Genomic DNA, 21,669 nt, shown 5'->3' on the forward strand with positions numbered 1-21,669 from the left:
TTGTTAGTATATTCTTGGACTAAACTCAACTAGGTTAAGATATATTTTCTACTAATGTGCTCTTGAATTTATTGTATTTAGGGTTTTTTGTTTCAGTATAAGTGAGATTGAACTGTGACTTTATTTTTTGTGCAACTTTGTGGGGATTGATATCAATATTATGCTTCCTTCATGAAAAGAATTTGGAAGTTTTTCTCCCTTTTTTAATGACTTGAAACAGTTTAAATAACACTGAAATAATTTCTTCTTAAAAGGTTTGGAATAATTTCTCTGGAAACCATGTAGGTCTGGTACTTTTTGAAGGGCAGCTCTTTGACAATTTCTCCATTTCTTTGTAGTACTTGGTTTATTAAAATTCTCTAACTTTTCTTAAGTCAATTTTTGTAAAGTATGTTTTCCTAGAACATTATCCATTTCATCTAAGTGTTCACATGTATTTACATAGAGTCAAGCAAAGTAATCCCTTGTGATTCTTTTAATTTCCTCTATATCTGTTTTATTTTCATTTTAACATTTTTTAAAATTTTGTGCTTTTGTACTCTTCCATATTTTTCTGGATTAAGATAGCTAATGCTTTATCTCTTTCGTGGTTTTGCCAAAGAATCCAAACCTGGATATGTAATTTGTTTTATTATTCTGTTTTGTAATTCATTATTTCTCCTTTCATGGTATTCATTCCTTCTACTTTTCTTAGGTTTATTTTGTGCTATTTTTCTAACTTACTGAGTTAGATGCTTAATTCATTTGTTTTAATGCTCTCCTTTTTTATTGAAACACATATTTAAGGGAAGAAGTTTCCTCTGTATACCACTTTAGTTATATTCCATATATGATATATTTATTTTCATTTCTGTTATTTAGATTTTCTAAAATGTGTTTGGAAAGAGGAAGAAAACTTGCTTTTATGATGCTATTTTCAAACTTTCTCTCTTTTTAAACTACATTATACATTTCCATTACATTATTCTTCCACTGGAAATGCTTTTCTGAAACAGGTCCTTGCTTGAAAGTATCTGGGGCAGATATCAAGAAAGAAGCGTTCTAAAACCATCACACTATTTTCATCTCAGTCTTCCAATGATGGTAAATAGAATGGATAGGTAGACCCTGGAGGGGTAGTGGTGTGAGAATCCCCCTCTGTCATTCTTCCCTTCTTTCTCTTTTCCTTCCCCTGCCCCTACTTCCATCCCCAAATCCCTCCCTCCGGGATATCTCAGTGAGCCAGGAAATGTGGACCAGACCTTGGGGAGCCTGACCTTGGGAATGAACTGGTTGTGTTAGAAGCTGCTCTACTTAAAGCCATGTGGGGGCTTCTGTTATATTCATTCTTTCCCTTTTGTTGTCTCTCTAATATTCAGTAGATCCTCAAAATTCTAGCCAGCATCAGTTACTCTAAGGAAATTAATTCATCTAGTCACTGAGTCAACAAATATTTACTGAAGATTTACCACATTCCGGCCCTATGCTGAGCACTGGGGATTCAGGGATGAGCAAGACAGACACAGCCTCTCCTTGCAGGGCTGACAGCTACAGGGCTTACTGCAGCAGGAGCTGTGGGACTTCTCTAAAGTGGTGGTGATGTGTTGTGTAGCAAAAGCACTCTTCGTATTTGGACTCTATAATTATGTAGTGGGTAGGCTACGTGACTATAAGGAGGATGAGGCTCCCTAGCACCACCAGAGAAGCCATCCTTGGCACAAACTGGGTGCCAAGACAGTGTTGTGATTTTGACAGAGAAAGTACAAGATGCAATGAGAGCAGATAGGAGATGCATTTAATCTGTGGTGGGCTGGGCCTCGGAAGGCTTCAGGAGGAAATGTCATTTCAGAGGAGACTTGAAGGATAATTAAGAGAGTGAACCACCCAAAGTGATGGGAAAGGATGACCCAGGATCAGGGAATCCCACATGAGAAAGCCCAGAAGTGAGGGGGACCATACAGTGAGTTTGAAGGAATAAAAGGTTTCCAGATGATGTAACCATGAGAAACAAGGCAGGAGCTTCCTAAGTTACCCTAACAAATTGTCTCTTAGGTGGAGAGAAAGGAGTGTGTGGGGAGGCTGGTCTCAAGTGGAAGGGGAAGAAAGGGAGGGAGGAATTCCCAAGAGGACATGGAAACTCAGGGAGTAAGAAGAAGAAGGGGCTTAGAGTGATGAATCATGCTTCATATCTAGAATGAGGAAGTAAAAACAAAACAAGGAGATGCCTCTGAGAAAAAGCAAAATAAAACAAGCCAAATTGTGATGCTGCCTGTTTGTGGAGGCATCGAAGGTTCTACATATGACTTAAAACATGCACAAACCGGTCTACCTGAGCCTGGGAAACCCTGACGGATTTCCCAGGAGACCTGAAGGTGGAGGCAGGGCGCCTGAGGCTGGTAATTTTTTTTTCACCTCCTCCTTTTTCCCTCATCTGACTCAGTTAAAGCTGGAAGTGGTGTCTGAGAAATCAGGTCGGCCAGAACTCGTGTTTCTGCCACAGCCTGTGGAGGAGGATCTGAGGCTCGCTGCTCAATTTAGAAGAAAATGCCTGTGATCAGTAATGTTCCTGGCCCACCTGGCAGGTCGCTGGCAAATGGGCAGTGGTTGTGAGTGAGCTGGTTTGGGCTGTGTCTGTTGGTTAGGCCCTTTTAAAGAGTTGTATAGCCACACAGAGGGCAAATTGCTAAAGAGTCAGGTGTTCCACAGGGAAACAGCCAAGCTATTCACTCAAGTGCCCCAGTACCACTGTTCCCAATTATGTGTTTGAAATCTCAGGATCTTGGAACTCTAGCTCTGTAAACCCACAGTGTGAGATTGGGGAAGAGAGGCTGGGGAGCCGTGGTCATGCCGTAAGTTGGCAACATAGGTGGGCATGAGGAGCAGCAATAGAAGAGCCGGCTGGGGTATAGCAATGTTTCCAAAAAAGTGTGTCCACTTGAGATGAGCATGATGATTTTTTTAGGTAGCGCACTGAAAAAAAAAAAGGAAAATAATTGTATATTTATTTTGATGCACATTTGGAAATATTAGCACATAAATCACACAACTTCGCTTGTTAGGGTAAGGCTAAAGTAAGTACTCAAGTTAGAATGCAGGTCAATTTAGAGAAAAATTTTAAATACTAGTACACAGAGGCAAGCATCGTGAGCATGAAGCACAAATGTGGAAGTGTGGGAAATTGGAGACAGTCAACAGACATTTATAGAATGACAAGCCTGTCCCAGGTGCTGTCTCAGGAAATGGACCTTGGTGGTGAGAGGAAACCATTCCTCTGCCTTTAAGTGGTTTATGTTCTGGTGGGGAGCCACATGCATTAAATACCTAAGCAAATAAGTTGGTGCCAGGTCCTGGGGAGTGTACAAAAGGAGGTGACAGGCTGGGCAGAAAGTGGCTGGGAGAAGGGCATCAGCTCAGGGCATAGGGAGGCCCCGCTAACGAAGGGATGCTTCCCTGGGAACTTAAGTAATGAGGATGAAATGGCCAGGTGACGAACTGGAGCAAGAGCTTTCCAGGGGGATAAGAGCAAGTGCCAAGGCCCTGAAGGCGGAGGTGCTTGGTGTGATTATGCATAGAAAGGAACCCAGAGTGAGGGATGTGAGGAGGAAAAAGGCCCGCGGTGGAGAAGATGGTTAGAAGGATGGGAGACAAGGTCACACAAGGTTAGTGACACTGAACTTTTTATTGTACTTGACTTCATTTGACTGAAGTTTAAATAGTGACATGTGGCTTCTGGCTGCCCTGTTGGACAGTGCAGAGCTAGAGGATACACCAAGAGTGCCAAGAACTTCAGGAAGTGTTTCAGGTCTCGTGAGCCGAGCTGTTTCAAGGTCTGAATTCTGTCTGCTAATGTGGTTATATAACATCCCACACTTGTCTGAGAGTGTGGACCGGCAGGCAGGGCACTCACCTGTCACTCCCTCTCCTTAGCCCTCAGGGAAGAGAGTTCCAGAAAGGAATGGAAACCTCAGGGGGTATAAGGGAGGCTGCATGGAGAGACCATCTTAGTAAAGGACTCTGGGGACCCTGACCATGTAGGGAGGCTTTGGGGGAATGTTTTCTGCTGCTACCAAGAAATGCCAGAAAATCCCGCCAAGGGCAGCTCTGCTTTGTGGACTCAGACTTGGCACTCCCTTGTTATAAGCCCACTCCCCCCGGGGCAGGTTCACCGAGTGCTCCCTCCCCAGGCCTCTGGAGGTGATGTGAGGAGCCCTCTGAGGGTCAGAGAGGAAATGCTGTGGCCAGAGTCACACAGCACTAAGCAGTGAGCACTGAGACAGGACCCACGGTTGGGTCTGTGGGCACACCCAGTGCCGCTCTCTCTCACCAAATCCATCCAGGTTCCTCCCACTGTCCACGTGCAAGATCATGGAAAACACTCAGCACTGAGAAGCATTCAAAAACATTCCTTTTTATTTCATTTTACTTTGCAAAGGAGTATATAGATGCAGCTTTTTACTCTCCCTTCTTCCTCCTGGATCCATCTGCCAGGCTCCCAGGCAAACCTCCTGTCTCCAGCACAAGTGCAGCTGAGGTCCCATGCTCCACCAAGCACTCTGAGGGGCCGGTGGCCTCTGAACATTCAATCCAGACACAGGCATGATTGATGACTTATGACAAATTAGTCTCAGCTGCAAGCAAAGCCGTCTGCTCCCCAGGCCCACTGAGGGAGAAGAAATGTAGCCCATTCAATCCCTCCTTGCCTCAGTTTCTCCATGTGAAATGAGAGGACTAAAATGTCCCTTGGTTGGGTTTGGGCTCAAACCTAATCCCACCCTTCCAGGTGTAGCCCTCGGGCCAGTCACTGGCCCCGCACCAACCCCCATCCCTAAGGCCCTTCAACAGGTCCTGAGCAGCAAGTGGGAAGATGAAAACAGCACAAGCACAAGCAAAGCCACCTGCAAAGAGCCGTGTGGAAGTGAGTGATCCTTGTCCCAGAATCTGGTTTTATTTATTTTTTGGTTTTTGTTTTGAGACAGAGTCTCACTCTTTCACCCAGGCTGGAGTATAGCGGCACAATCACGGCCCACTGCAGCCTCTACCTACCAGGCTCAAATGATCCTCCCACCTCAGCCTCCTGAGTAGCTGGAACTACAGGTGTGCACCACCACACCTAATTTTTGTATTTTTTTGTAGAAACAAGGTTTCACCATGTTGCCCAGGCTGGTCTCGAACTCCTGGGCTCAGCCACCTGCCTCAGCCTTTCAGCATGCTGGGATCACAGGCATGAGCCACCACATAATCTAGTTTTGTTTGACTCGCACTGTTTCTCTAGCCGCCATGATATTTTTGCAGCACAGTTTAGTGGTTCAAGACTGTGAACTACTGGGGCAGCCAGATGGCTGCACTGAACCACAGCTTGCTAATTACTAGCAGTGGGGTCTCGGCAGCAGCTCACCCTATGTGTTCCTCACTTTCCTTCCCTGTAAAATAGGTCAGTTACGGAACCATCTCTGGGTCATGGTGAGGATTCAGTGAGTTAATACACATGAAGGGCTGCAAACTTTACTTGGCAACAATAATCCCTGCCATTAGAGGATGGCCACATTGTGACCCTTGGAGTGGATGTGGGGAGAGTGTGGGGGTAGTGACCAGGGAGGCATGCAAGGTGCTGGGAATACGCTGTTTCCTGATCTGGGTGCTAGTCTCACAGGTGTATTCCACTTGTGAAAATTCATCAAGTTGTGTGCTGAATGTTCTCACTTATACGTGAGAGCTAAACATTTGGCCACATGCAGGTACAGAGTGGAAAGATAGATAACAGAGACTGGGAAGGGTGAGTAGGGGTAGACGAAAGGGGGGTGATGAAGAGAAGTGGGCTAAAACGTACAAACATACAGTAAGATAGAAGGAACAAATTCAATGTTTAATAGCACAGTAGAGTGAATACACTTAATAAAAATGTATTATACTTAGGTAATGGACACCCTAAATATCCTGACTTAATCAGTACATAGTATATACAAGTAACAAAATTCCTCATGTACCCTATAAATTTGTAAAAATAAAAACAACAAAAGAGATCGAGACCATCCTGGCTAACACAGTGAAACCCTGTCTCCACTAAAAATACAAAAAAAATTAGCCAGGCGTGGTGGCAGGCACTTGTAGTCCCAGCTACTCAGGAGGCTGAGGCAGGAGAATGGCGTGAACCTAGGAGGCAGAGCTTGCAGTGAGCTGAGATGGTGCCACTGCACTCCAGCCTGGGCGACAGAGCGAGACTCCATCTCAAAAAAAAAAAAAAAAAAAAAAAAATTAAAACTAAAAAATCAAAATCTATGAGAGGCAAAAAAAAAAAAAAGTTGTGTGTTAAAGATATGTGCACTTTATCTGTATCACACCTCTTCATTTTTAAAACTGCCTAGGAATTAGTAAAATTCCTGGGAAAACTCCAGACTGTCAAAGACTGTGGAATTGGTGGGGTCCAAGCCAGATCTCCAAGGGTAAAGGGCTTTCTAGGTTGTCTGGGTTGTAGGGAAAATACATAGAATTACACTAAGGTATAGATGTGATGTGAGGAGAGGACAAGGCTGGCAAATAGGAAGGCCCAGAGAAGGAGAGAGGAATCTAGAGTCTTAGGAGGGTGAATGGTAGGGGTGGGGCTGTGGATTCCGCTGCCCTGCCCTTGGGAACCCTTTGTGACTATTCCATTGCTCTCTGATGTGACCTTGGAATCCTCTAGAACACAGCAGACATCTCAGTGTCCATTGCCTAAGGCAGCAGTTAGCTTTAGCCTTCAGATGAGGGACAATCATCTCCTTGACGGAGCCATGAGGCATTAATTCCATCATGGAACCTCTTCATGGGTTTGGACTCCTCCCTTTATCTTTCGTTCTATGGAGGAGCCAGTTGCTACCAGTATTCAGATTAAAGGACCCATCAACCAGGTAAGGGAGCCAAGCCCCAGCCCCAACTGAGGTCACTCTTGTTTTCCTGTTCCTCTTCCCACTTTTCTAAATTATTTTAGCTCAAAGAGGCATAATTAAGACAGGAAATAGGAAAAAAAATATATACCATCCCAAACACAGGGATTCAGTGGTCAAGAACTGAATTGTTATGGGAGGTCAGGATCCCTGCAAGAGAGCAACATTCATGCTATCTTCCTGTCACAGGCATCTGAGTCAAGCCTTTCCTCTGGGTTAGGGCCTTTGTGGAAAGTGGTTCTAAGCCTCTGATCTGATGACAGAACCTCACGCATCCTCAGGGAACAGAATCTTCACCCATGGAACATCAAGCAAGTGGAGGTCTAAAACTCCATGCTGTCTTCATCTGAGGATTACAAACTGAAATACCAATTGAGGATACAGTACAAAAATCTTTTCTTTCCGTTTTTCAGTGAAGAAAACATACAAAATATTTTTAACACTTTGAAAGTGAATAACATGAAAAAATCTACAACTCTCTATTAATTGAATGTAGAATGTCATGTTATCCATGCATTATAAATGTTTGCAGCTTGTCTAATAAAAGGAGTGAGACGGATGCTAGCCTTTCAGCATAGAAGCAAATGGGAACATTCAAAAGTCAGCTTGGAGAACTTTGCCATGAAGAACTGATGGGGCACATAATCTAATTTCTTTTCATAAGAAGGTTGATTCACTTTTTTCAGTTTTCTCCTATATTTCATGATCGTATCCATCTCAGATAGGGCTGTGGATTATTTTTCCCTGGAAACCCAGAAGGAGGTATAGTCTCTGACACCGACTGAAATTCAACACCTGAAACGACAGTGGTTGAAGAAGCAGCTGAGAATTTGGTGGGTTCAGTCTCAGTTGTCCAAAGATCTCAGAAGACCTTTGGTCCTCCAGCTCACAACCACCCCACCTAGCCTGGACTCCCAGGCCTCTGTGCCAGTCCCCACACTGTCTCAAAGATTTTCTGTCGGCAATGAGATTCAAAAGTAACTAGATCACTGCTGTTCAAAAGGGCTCTTCCAACTGCAGTGAGTCTTCACCCATCAGATACAGAGTTTCTGGCATGAATGCAGTCTCAGAGAAAATAATCAGGGAAACATCAGACAAAGGTCAAACAAAACCTCTCACCACTCTGAGTTTAAAGGCCAAACAACGAAGAGCTAGGGAGGAATGGACTGAGCACCCAGGAAGCTTCCCTGTGAAGGGCCTGGATGAGGGTTTCAGACATAGCTTGGAGATAATCTATCAAGGAGCTCAAAAAGCTACTCAGGGAGACTTCTGGTTTCCAGTCCAGCACGTAAGGTGCTTAAAAGTTGCCACTCCATTCTAACATGTAAAAAGCTGAACAAACTGAAAAATCAACAACTCTTATATCTGTCAGAGAAGTGAGGTTACAGAGCAAATTGCTGGCCCCAAAACTGGAGAAACAGGCAGATAGAGAGAATCACAACTTCCTGGAGTAGAAATGCATCAGTAGAAACATTTGCAGAAACCGGTACCAGGGTACGAAAACCTAAGCTGTAATTGACAAATTTCTGGAGGCTGAGTGTGGACAGTTCTGAGAAGACCCATTCATATGGGTGACCCTCACACTTTTGTGAGTTTTGCCTCCAGATACTCCATCAGATCCTCACAGGGAATATGGAAGAAAAAACCCCTTTTGCGTCTAACACGAGGAGGGGGGAAGAAATCGTTTAAAAATACACCACAGCATTCTGTTCTTCTTAACAAAGCGTTCTCTCTGGAGGAAATTGAGTCTAATAGATTAGACTCTCTTTTACCAGAGCCAAATCTGTTTGGGCTTTATCAGAGCCTAGCACATCTTGGGGAAGGGAAACACCCTACCCTAGCCTTCTCTAGCCATCCTGTCCCTCCTAAGGGCAGAAGAAATCAGAGAAGCATAATGAAGCTCACAGTCCAGGGGCACAAGCCCATGAAGGACTGAGACCTAATCACAGGACTATAGAACACACCCCCACCCCAACTCCATACCTCACCACTGGGTTACTAAGGGGTCTGTTTACCAAAGTGCCTCTTACACAGTACATTGTGCCCACCTTTCAACAAAAAATTACAACATACACTAACAGGTAAAAAACATAGTTTGCAGAGACTGAACAATCATCAGAGTCAGATATAGCAGGAATATTGGAAGGATCAGATCAAGGATTTATTTTCAACTTTTATTTTAGAATTGGGTGTACTATGCTGGTTTTTGTTACCTGGGTATATTGTATGATGCCAGGGTTTGGGGTATGAATGATATCAAAGCATAGCACCCAATAGTTAGTCTTTCAACCTTTGACCCCTTGCCTCCCTCCCTTTCCCCTCTAGTAGTACCCAGTGCCAATTGTTGCTATCTTTATCAGACCAGGAATTTTTTTTAAACTATGATTAATAGCTAAGGGCTATAATACAAATGTAGACAACATGCCATAACAGATTGGTAATATAGGCAAAGAGATGGAAATTCTAAGAATCAAAAGAAATTCTAGAGATCAAAAACACTAACAAATATGAAAAATCCATTTGATGGGCTCATTAGTGGACTGGACATGGCTGAGGAAAACAATCTTTCAGTCTGAGGATATGATAATAGAAACTTCCAAAACTGAAGAGCAAAGAGAAAAAAAAAGTAGGGGAAAAAACCTACTTTTTTTCATAGAATATTCAGGAACTGTGGGACAACTACAAAAGATGTAACATACATACAATGAAAAATAACAGAAGAAAGGAACAGAAGCAATATTTTAGGAAATAATGGCTGTGAATTTCCCCCATGTTAATATCAGACACCAAACTGCAGATCCAGGAAGCTCAGAGAACACCTCCTAGCAGAATAAATGCCAAGAAAACTACACCTAGGTACATCATATTTAAACTTCAGAAAATCAAAGATAAAGAAAAAAATCTTGAAGAAACCATAAAGGAAAAACAACTGACCTATAAAACAGTGAATAAAAGAATTACATCTGATGTCTTTTTAGTAAACATGCAGGCTAGAAGACAGTTGAGTGAAATACTTAAAATGTTGAGAGAGGGGGACAAAAGAAAAAAAAACTAAAATTCTATACCCTGTGAAATTATTCTTCAAAAGTGACAGAGAAATAAATATTTTCTTAGGCAAACAAAAGTTGAATGTGTTGCCAATAAACCTTTCAAGAAATGTTAAATGAAGTCCTTCGGAAAGAAGGAAAATGATATAGGTCGGAAACTCAGATCTACATAAATAAATAAATGTCATCAGAGAATAAAGTAAAATAAAAATTTTTATTTTTCGTATTCACAATTTATCTAACAGATGTTCGTTCAAAATAATAGCAACAATGTATTAATTATTCTTACAGATTTATGCATATGTATAAGTAAAAATAATAATAATAGCAATATACAAGGGGTAGGAGAGAGGAAGTAGAGGTATTTTGTTATTATAAGTTACTTGCACAATCTGTGAAGTGATATAGTGTTATTTGAGAATGGACTTGGGTTTCTTGTGAATGTATATTGCAAACTCTAAGGCAGTAACTAAAAAAAAACAAAAGAAATCATTGATACGCTAGGAAAGTGAGGGAAATGAAATAATACAAAATGCTCAGTTAAAACCACAAAAGGTAGAAAAAATATGGAGGATAAAAATAGAAATAAAACAAAGATAACAAATAGAAAACAGTAACAAATATTGTAGGCATTAACCCAACTATATCAATAATCACTCTAAATGTCAATGGTCTAAAAATACCAATTTAAAGAGAGAAATTGCCAGAGTGGATCAAAAACAAGACCCAACTCTGTGTTGTCTACAAGAAACCCACTTTAACTATAAAGGCACATACAAAAGATGGAGAAAGATATACCATGCTAACACTAGTCAAAAGAAAGCAGGAGTGGCTATATTAATTTCAGACAGAGTAGACTTTTAGAGTAAGAAAACTTATGAGGAATAAAGAGGGACATAATGATAAATGGAGTCAATATGCCAAGAAGGCATAATCTTTCATGTGCATGAGCCTAACAACATAGTGTTAAAATACATAAGGCAAGAACCGATAGAACTGCAAGGAGAAGTAGATGAATCCACTATTAAAGCTGGAGATTTTAGCACTCCTTTATTAGAAATGAACAGATCTGGCCGGGGGCAGTGGCTCACTCCTGTAATCCCAGCACTTTGGGAGGCCGAGGCAGGTGGATCACAAGGTCAGGAAATAGAGACCATCCTGACCAACATGGTGAAATCACGTCTCTACTAAAAATACAAAAATTACCTTGGCGTGGTTGTGTGTGCCTGTAATCCTAGCTACTTGGGAGGCTGAGGCAGGAGAATTGCTCAAAGCAGGGAGTCAGAGGTTGCAGTGAGCTGAGATTGTACCACTGCACTCCAGTCTGGCAACAGAGTGAAACTCCGTCTCAAAAAAAAAAAAAAAAAACAGATTCAGCAGGTAGAAAATTAGTGAAAATCAGTAAAGACATAGTTATACTCAACAGCACTATCAATCAACTGGATATAATTGACATTTATAGACTACTTCCTCCAACAACAGCAGAGTACACATTCTTCTCAAGTTTACATGGAAAGTTCACCAGGATAGACCACACTCTGGACCATAAAACACACCTTAACAAGGTTAAAAGAATAGCATTTATACAATGTCTGTTCTCAGACCACAGTGGAATTAAACTAGAAATCAATAATAGAAAGATAGCTAGAAAATCCCAAAATACTTGGAGATTAAACGACATACTTTTAAATAATATACAGGCCAAAAAAGAGATATCAAAAATGTTTAAATATTTTAAACTAAATGAAAATATAAACATCAAAATTTGTGGATTGCAGCAGAAGCCATGCTCAAACGACTTTTTTTAATGTTTTACAATAGTTTTTATAGTCAGCGTTCATTTAGACTTATAAATATGTTTACCTTTTATTCCAGTTTGCTATTTATCTTTTAACATGTTTTTATTATTTTTTTTCCATAGGTTTTTGAGAAACAGGTGGTGTTTGGTTACAATTAATAAGTTCTTCAGTGATAATTTCTGAGATTTTGGTGCACCCATCACCCAAGCTGTGTACACTGTACTCAATGTGTAGTCTTTTCTCCCTCACCCCCTCTCACCCTTTCGCCCAAGTCCCCAAAGTCCATTGTATTATTCTTATGCCTCTGCATCCTTATAGATTAGCTCACACCTGTGAGGGAGATCATATGATGTCTGGTTTTCCATTCCTGAGCTACTTCACTTAGAATAATGGTCTCTAATTCCATTATTCCAAGTTGCTGAGAATGCCATTATTTCATTCCTTTTTATGGCCGAGTAGTATTCCAAAAGGGGGTTTATTAACTGATAACTTACATGATCACAAGGTCCCACAATAGGCTGCAAGCTTTAGGAGAAAGGGGAGCCAGTCCAAGTCTCAAAACTGAATAACTTGGGGTCTGATGTTTAAGGAAAGGAATCATCCACCACAGGAGAAAGATGTAGGCTGGGAGGCTAAGCCAGTCTTGCCTTTTCATGTTTTTCTACCTGCTTTATATTCACTGGCAGCTGATTAGAATGTGCCCACCAGATTAAGGGTGGGTCTGCCTTCTCCACCCACTGACTCAAAGGTTAATATGCTTTGGCAACACCCTCACAGACACACCCAGGATCAATACTTTCATCCTTCAATCCAATCAAGTTGACACTCAGTATTAACTATCACAACAATCTCTTCCAAAAGATAGAAGCAGAGGGAATACTTCCTAACTCATTTTGTGAGGCCAGCATTACCCTAATACCAAAACCAGACAAAGCTATTACAAGAAAAGTATAGAACAATATCTCTCCGAAACATAGATGCAAACATTCTCAAAAAAAATTAGCAAATCAAATCTAACAGTATATAAAAAGAAGAAGAAGACAACACAACCAAGTGGGATTTATTCCAGGTATGTAAGGCTGATTCAACATTTGAAAATCAATTAATGTAATCCATTACATCAACAGGCTAAAAGAAAAAAATCACTTGATTATATTGATAGATGCAGAAAAAAAATTTGACAAAATAAAATATTATTATAAAACCTCTCAGGAAACTAAGAATAAAAGGGGAACTTTCTCAACTTAATAGGGAATATCTGTTCAAAAAACTTACAGCTAGATAGCATGCTTAATGGTGACAAACTCAAAGCTTTCCTGCTAAGATGAGAAGCAAGGCAAGGATGTCCCCTCTCTCCACTGCTTTCCGACATTGTACTGGAAGCCCCAACTAAAGCAATTAGACAAGAAAAGAAAATAAAAGGTATACAGATTGGGAGAAAAAAAATAAAACTGTCTTTGTTCACAGATGACATAATCATCTATGTAGAAAATCCAAAAGAATCAACAAACTCCTGGACCTAATAAGCCACTATAACAAAGTTGCAGGATACATGATTAATAAACAAAAGTCAATTACTTTTCTATATACTATCAATGAACAAATGGAATTTCAAATAAAAACACATTACCATTTATATTAACACTCCCCAAAATGAAATTCTTAGGTATAAATCTAACAAAACATGTACAAAATCTATATAAGAAAAACTTTAAAATGTTATTGAAATAAATCAAAGAACAAAATAAGTAGAGAGATAGTCTATGTTCATGAATAGGAGGACTCTTGATTGTTATTGTCAGTCCTTCCCAATTTGATCTATAGATTCGATGCCATCCAATTAAAATCCCAGCAAGTTATTATGTGAATATTGACAAAGTAATTCTAAAGCTTATGTGGAAAATCAAAAGACCCAGAATATCTAATGTAATCCTGAAGAACAACAAAATTGGAGTACTGACACTACTCTAAGGCTTACTATAAAGGTACAGTAATAAAGACAGTGTGGTACTGATGAAAGAATAAATAGATCAATGGAACAAAATAGAGAGCCCATAAATATACCTAGATAAATATAGTCAACTAATGTTTGACAAGGGGGCAAAGGCAATACAATGAAGAAAAGATAGTTTTTTCAGCAAATGGTATTGGAATAACTGGACATTTACATGCAAAAAAAAAAAGAAAAGAAAAGAATCTAAAAACAGACCTTACACTATTCGCAGGTATTAACTCAAAATGGATCATAGACATAAATGTAAAAATAAAAACTACAAAACCCCTAGAAGAAAACATAGGAGAAAATTTAGGTGATCATTGGTTTGGTAATGACTTTTTAGATACAGCAACAAAGGAATGATGTGTGAAAGAAAGAATTAAAAACCTGAACTTCATTAAAATTAAAAACTTCTGCTTTGTATAATACAATATCAAGAGGATCAAAAGATGAGTTATAGACTGGGAGAAAACATTTGCAAAAGGCACATCTGATAAAGGACTGTTCTATAAAACAAAGAACTCTTAAAACATAAATAAAGTGAACAACCCAATTAAAATATGGACCAAAGACCTGAATAGACATCTAACCAAAGAAGATATACAGATGGCAAGTAAGCATATGAAAATATGTTCAATATCATGTCACTAGGGAATTGCAAATTAAAACAACAGCGAAATGTCACTATGCACCTATCAGAATGGCCAAAATCCAAAACAAAATCCAGAACTGGATGCTGGTGAAGACGGGGAGCAACAGGAACTCTCATTCACTGCTGGTGGGAATGCAAAATGGGACAGCCACTTTGGAAGACAGTTTGATGGATTCTTACAAAACTAAACATGCTCTTATCATAGAATCCATTAATCATGCTCCTTGGTATATACCCAAAAGAGTTGAAAACTTATGCCCACAAAAAAACTTACAAATAGATATTTACAGTAGCTTTATTAATAATTACCATAACTTAGAAGCAACCAAGATATCCTTCAGTAGGTGACTGGATTGATAAACTGTGGTACATCTGAACAACGGAATATTGTTAAGTGTTAAAAAGAAATGAGCTATCAAGCCATGAAAAGACATGGAGGAAACTTAAATGCATTATCACTAAGCAAAAGAAGCCAACCTGAAAAGTCTACATACTGTATGACTCCAAATATATGACATTCTGGAAAAGGCAACTATGGAGACAGCAAAGAGATTAGTGGTTGCCAGGTGTTAGAGGGGAGGAAGGGATGAACAGGCAGAATGTAGAGGATTTTTAGGGCAGTGAAACTATTCTGTATGATACTACAATGGTGGATCCATGTCATTGTATATTTGTCCAAACCTATAGAATGTACAACACCAACAGTGAATCCTAATGAAAACTATGGACTTTGGGAGATAATGAGGTATAAAGGTAGATTCATCAATTATAACAAATATACCACTGTGGTGCAGGATGTTGATAGTGGGGGAGGCTGTGCATGTGTGGGGACAGAATATATGGGAACGCTCTGTACATTCTGTTCAGTTTTGCTGGGAACTTAAAACTGCTCTTCAAAAGTTTATTATTATTTTTAAAATCTACCCAGTGAAGAGTCTGGGCACTGACTGAGAAGAAGACTGAAAGTGGCGTGTAAATCACTCAGGAAATGGCTTACTAATAAACCCAAGGAAGATCAGAGGCAACTGGAAAATGTCCTAGGAAGGTTTTGGTCAAGAAATCGGGGTAGACCAATCAGGATTGTTTCCAAGTCAGTTGTGACATGTTCAGGGCTTGCTGGCTACTTTACACTGGCCCCTCCTGGGAAGTTCCATATGGCCTAGAAACCAGAAATTGGACACTCTCTGTGGGTTGTAAACATTACCTGAATATCTCTTGGATTTCCTTTCTTGTTCAGGAGCTCATTGGATCCTAGATGCCCATTTTCTGTGGTTACATATGCAGCAGAGGCCTGGTCTGCCTCTCAAGGTCCTTGAATCCATAAGCATTTAGGTGGAGAAATGCCCAGTTTTGGCCTCTCCCCCTACCCATCTTTCCCTCCTCAGGCATACATGTATAAAGACAGAACTCCAAAGCCAAGCTCACCAAGCAGTCCAGTTAAATGAGGTCATCACCCTGAATAGTCTCCCTGTTCTAGTCTCTTATCTATGAGTGTGGAAGTCCAGAGGGCCCTGATATGGTCCCCCATAGGCCTTGGCAGCCACATCCCCATGGCTTTGCTGGGTGTAGCCCATGTGGCTGCTCATATGGGTTGGAGTTTTGTGCCTGAAGCTTTCCCAGGCAGGTGTTGTATGCTACTGATGACTCCACAGTTCTGAGGTATCAGTGATGGCCCGGCCCCCACAGCTCCACTAAGCAGTGCCTTAGTGGTGACTCTCTGTGACAGCTCCCACCCCACATCTCCACTAGGCATTGCTCTAATGGGGGATCTCTGCAGTAGCTATGTCCCTGTGACAAGTCTCTGCCTGACCCCCCAGGCTTTCAGCAACATTCTTTGAAATCTAGGTGAAAGCTGCCATATCTGTATAGTTTTTGCATTCTATGGACCTGCAGAATCAACACCATGTGGATGCTGCCAAGGTTTATAACTTGTACCTTCCAGAATAGTGGGGCCACTTGAGCCACCACTGGGGTAGCTGAGGAGCACTGTGCTGGAGTGTAGGGAACAGAGACCCAAGGGGATCCTGGGAGGCAAGTCTGTGGAGGGCACCCTTGGGTCTGACCCCCAGACCATTCTGTCCTCCTAGGCTGCTGGGCCTGTGATGAAAGCTGCAGCCTTGAAAATCTCTGAAATGCCGTTGAAGTCTTTCTTCCATTCTTTTGATGATCTCTTCTCTCTGTACTAATTTCCTTAGCAAAAAGTTGCTGGGCCACACCCTTGGTTTTCTCTCCCAAACACTTTTTTACTCTTCACATGGCCAGGCTGAGAGTTTTCCACATCTTTCCATTTTGCTTCCTTTTTGATTATAAACTCTATCTTTAAGTCATTTTTTTCCTTCTCACAGTTTAATGTGAGGGGTTAAAAGCAGCTTTGCAGCAGCCTGAATGCTTTGCTGCTTAGATGTTTCTTCCACCAGATATTCTAATGAATTGCTCTTAAGTTCTGCATTCCATAAAGCCCTAGGGCATGAACACAATGCACACAAGTTCTTTGCCAGTTTATAATAAAGATGGCCTTTACGCCAGTTTCTAATACCTTGTTTCCTCAGTTCTTCTGAAACCTCGTAAGAATGATCTTTACTGTCCATATTTCTATCAGCATTCTGGTCAGGACCACTTAACCAATCCCTAAGGAGGTCCAAACTTTCCCTAGTCTTCTTGTCTTCTAAGCCCTCACAAGAATCTAGGCTTTTTCTAGCCTGCTCCTGCAAATTCTTTCAGCCTCTGCCAATTACTCAGTTCCAAAGCCACTTCCACATTTCCAGATATTTGTTATCAGCAACAATCCCACTTCTTGGTATCAATTTTCTGTCTTACTACATTGTCTGTTGCTTATAGCATAATACCAGAAACTAGGTAATTTGTAAGAAAAAATATTTCTTCCAGCCCTGGAGCCTGGACAGTTCAAGGTCAAGGGACAACAAGTGGTGAAAACCTTGCTGGTGGGGACTCTCTGAAGAGTTCTGGGGCTGTGCAGGGCATGTCATGGTGAGGGGGATGAATGTACTAGATTAGTTCTTTCTTCCTCATCTTATAGAGCCACCAGCCCCACTCCTTAACTTATTAATTCAGTAATCCGTGAATGGGTTAATCCATTCATGAGGGAAGAGACCTTTAGGTGCAATCACCCCTTAAAGGCCTTACTTGTCAAGTACTGCTACATTAAATTTCAATGTAAACTTTGGAGAAGATAAATATTCAAATCATAGTACCATCTTGGCTTGTCTGGGACTGAGGGGTTCCCTGGGAGACAAGCTTTTTTATTGTTAAAACCAGGAAAGTCCTGGATAAACTGGGATGAGTTGGTCATCCTACCAAGTGATGAGGGTGGATGTTATACCCTGAGACTTTAGCCATGGAATAGCAATGCCATCTGAGGCAGAGAGCAGAAGAGAGAAGGTCTTGAGAGAAGAGAAGGGCTGAAGGGAAGAATCTCACCAAAGAAAGAGAGCATCTTCGGAAGAAGAGGTGAGAATGATCCCTGGACAACGAAAGCAAGTGTGCTGCTGCATCCCGCGCCCAGCGCCTATGTCCCACCACCGTCGCCACCACCACCATGCCCAAGAGAAAGGCTGAAAGGGATGCTAAAGGAGATAAAGCCAAGGTGAAGGATGAACCACAGAGAAGATCCACGAGGTTGTCCGCTAAACCTGCTCCTCCAAAGCCAGAGCCCAAGCCTAAAAAGGCCCCTGCAAAGAACGGAGAGAAGGTACCCAAAGGGAAAAAGGGAAAAGCTGATGCTGGCAAGGAGGGGAATAACCCTGCAGAAAATGGAGGTGCCAAAACAGACCAGGCACAGAAAGCTGAAGGCGCTGGAGATGCCAAGTGAAGCATGTGCATTTTTGATGACTGTGTACTTCTGGTGACTGTACAGCTTGAAATACTGTTTTTATCAAGTTTTATAAAAATGCAGAATTTTGTTTTACTTTTTTTTTTAAAGCTATGCTATTAGCACACAGAACACTTCATTGTTGTTTTAGGGAGAAGGGGCATATGTCACTAATAGAATGTCCCCAAAGCTGGATTGATGTGGGGAAAACACCTTTCCCTTCTAATTTTGAGAGACTTCCTCTTGGCTCCCAGGAGGAGGGATTCCCTGACTTTGACACAGATGGTTACCTTGGCACGAAAGCCTTGTAGTATGGAAAAAAAAAAATTGTTTTTATGTCCTCTTCTCCCTTTCCATCCTTCAGCATAGACTTAACTCCCTTAAGCCCAGACATCTGTTGGGACCTGACCCCCAGTCATTGGTTACCAGTGTGTCAGGCAATCTGGACTTTCCAGTGATGCCACTGAGATGGCATCTGTCAAAACAGCAGTGGTTCCATTTCTAGATTGTGGATCGTCAGATAAATTCTGCCATTTTCATTTCACTTCCTGAAACTCAGGGTCGGCTTGTGAAAAGTTGTTGAACAACATGCTAAATGTGAAATGTCAACCCTCACTCTAAACTTTCCCTGTTCAGAGCATCAGACGAAGACTTCATTGGGTTTTATAGTGGCTTTCGGATTTTTGGTAGTCAATTGAAGAAGGGAGTTTAAAATTTGCATATACTGTTAATGATTGTCTGCCCATGTCCAGCCTGAAATACTATGATTGTTTATGGAAAGTATCTTTAATAAAGCTGGATACAGTTTGGCTTGGAAAAAAAAAAAAGAAATAGAGCATCGTCTTTAAGGTGAATTTCTATGTTAAGAAAAGGACTTTGGAAATTAATTTAGGAATTCCTTGAATGGTTGAAGATTGTAGGAAGATAGTCAAGGTTGATGATTTTCAGTTTCTAAGCAAAAATCGGAAGATGATCTCAGAGGCAGTAAACTATGAAAATCTCAAAAGTTAAATGGGGATCAGGATAATCTAAGGTCCCAGTGACTGAGAGATGTCCTTAAAGAGAATATTTCTAGTTGGTTAAAGCTCAGCTTGTCAGGAGAGCCACAAAACCAGCCTCAGAGCCATCCCATTAAAGGATGCCTTGCCTCGGATAACTTGGCTTCTAAGGACTCACAGTTCCATGTCCAAAGCATTACATATTCCACCTCATCCCAGTTTTCTTCATTTTTACCTGAAAAAAAGGACCTGTTTTAAAATATATTATTTTTTTCATAAAACTCCCTTGAAAATAAAACACAGTACAAAATGCACTGTATTATAGTTGTCAAGGTTAGAAAATCTAGTAACAGCCTGGCCCCAGGACCTGGCTCAAGCTCTCATTCCCCTGATCCTTCACTATTTTTACCTTTATACAGTTGTAGTAGGAAGGTGGTAGTCTACCAGCCTACTAGACTGGATCAGGGCTTCCAGTTTCACAGAAGTAGGATGGGACCTGCCTTCTCTGATGAAATGCTATAGAAATAATAGTAATGTTGATTATTATTTATTGAAGATACACACCATCTAGCTTGGCTTCGGGCAAGCAACTCAACCCATGTCCCAGACCTCACATATTTCAGAGAGATAATACAGTCATATACTGCATAACTATGTTTCAATCAATGATAGATTGCATATAAAACGTGTTTCCATAAATTATAATACCATATTTTTACTGTACATTTCTATGTTTAGATATGTTTTAATATACAAATACTTCCTATTGTGTTATAATTGTCTACAGTATTGGGTACAGTACCACGCTGTAAAGATCTGTAGCCTAGGAACAAGAGGCTATACCATATGGCCTAAGTGTGTAGTAGGCTGTACCATTTAGGTCTGTGTAAGTAAACCCTTATGATGTTCACACAACAATGAAAAACAGCTTAAAAATGCATTTCTCAGAAAATATTCTTGTTATTACATGATGCATGACTGTACCTACCTAATAGGACCATCCCAAAGAATAAAATGAACTAGTGCTTCATACCTTGCCAAAGTTCTATACCATATTGGGGGCCTGCGACAACTGCCACATGGCTGTGATGTTCCCTGAGAACCCTAAGTCCTGGAAATGTCAGTATTATTCAGGACAGTGAGACTTCAAGTCACCACCTGAACACTAAATGACAGGGTCAACAGCTCCAACTGTAGGACCACCTATCTCGGAGAGAGACAATCCCCATAGTCCCACTGAAAATTGTTTTCATAGGAGCTGACAAGGTTTGTGAAGTCTCTGTTGCTTTCCAGTGAGGGGAGTGAAAATAGTTTGGCAGAACTGCAGGGAAAGGCCCATCTAGGCATAGGGTCAGTGACCAGAGATGAGGACTCTAGGGGCAGAGGCAGAGGCAGAACCATGTGTTCTGCACATGTTCTGCACCTGCAGAACCCTGCAGACTCCAAGGCTGCATCTCTGAAATAAAGAGAGATCCCCAGCCTACAGGGCAGGGCCATAAGCCTTCCAAAACTCAGGTATTGACAACCATGCATGTGTTGAGAGTATGGATATATAGATATCAATGTTGTTTTAGGGTTTGGGGTTTTTTTTGTTTTTTGGGTTTTTTGTTTGTTTGTTTGTTTTTGCCTTTTCTTAGAGTAGTTGTTGTATTAACCATTGTTTAGTGGGGGAAACAGAAGCCACACTAGTTATCTTATCAGAAAGAATTTGATGTAGGTAATTGGGTAGGTAGATGCTGGAAGCCTAGGAAAGTCAGAGGTAAGGTAAAGATAGCAATTGCAGGAAGCATGTTCACCCTCAAGGCTGGGGAAACAAAAGGGAAAGTTTGTGGTTCTGGGAAGCTAGAAGCTTTAAGAGTCAGGGTTTAGACTACAGAACAGGGTTCGTTGACTGGATGGTTGGACAGCTCAGAAGCTTGGAGAAGAGACCTTCAATACTAGGACTTCCAATGCAGAAAAGGAGCCCTTACCTAACGTGGCAGACACTGCTAAGGGATGCGACAAGGTTAGCTGATGGAATGTGGAAAGTATCTGGGGAAAGGAGCCAATGTTGTTTTTCTTGGTGACACGGGAGAAATAGGAAGTGCAGAAGAAAGGGCAGATCCCTTCTCCCTTCCTCTACCTTCCAGTCTTTCTGGCTGAACCTAACTGAGAGCCAGCTAGCACAGGAGAAATGCGGTTTTCAGAATCACAGCCCCAGCATCACAACAGAGAAGAACAGGGCGGATTTGGAGCTGAGGCAGCACCTTAATCCACAGTACATTGGTGGAGCTGAATCATTTTACACTTTTATTAGCTGTTCATGTTTCTTCTGTGATTTTCCTGTTCCTATCCAGATGCTATTTTTCTTAAATATAACACCACATTGACTTGTATGAATACATTGTAATAATCCTTTTTTATATATATACACACTGTATATATACAATATATACTCACAGATTAGTAA

General features: G+C 41.0%; 1 protein-coding gene across 1 annotated transcript; it reads left to right on the plus strand.

Annotated features, from left to right (window-relative positions):
• Positions 1-17,929: 17,929 nt before the first annotated feature.
• On the plus strand, positions 17,930-19,053 carry LOC129484166 (non-histone chromosomal protein HMG-17-like). The gene has a single exon (XM_055281719.2). The coding sequence runs from the start codon at positions 17,950-17,952 to the stop codon at positions 18,220-18,222; it is 273 nt and encodes a 90-aa protein (XP_055137694.1). The 5' UTR covers positions 17,930-17,949; the 3' UTR covers positions 18,223-19,053.
• Positions 19,054-21,669: the final 2,616 nt, after the last annotated feature.

The sequence above is a fragment of the Symphalangus syndactylus genome, chromosome 1 (assembly GCF_028878055.3).
Source record: "Symphalangus syndactylus isolate Jambi chromosome 1, NHGRI_mSymSyn1-v2.1_pri, whole genome shotgun sequence".
Lineage (NCBI taxonomy): Eukaryota > Metazoa > Chordata > Mammalia > Primates > Hylobatidae > Symphalangus > Symphalangus syndactylus.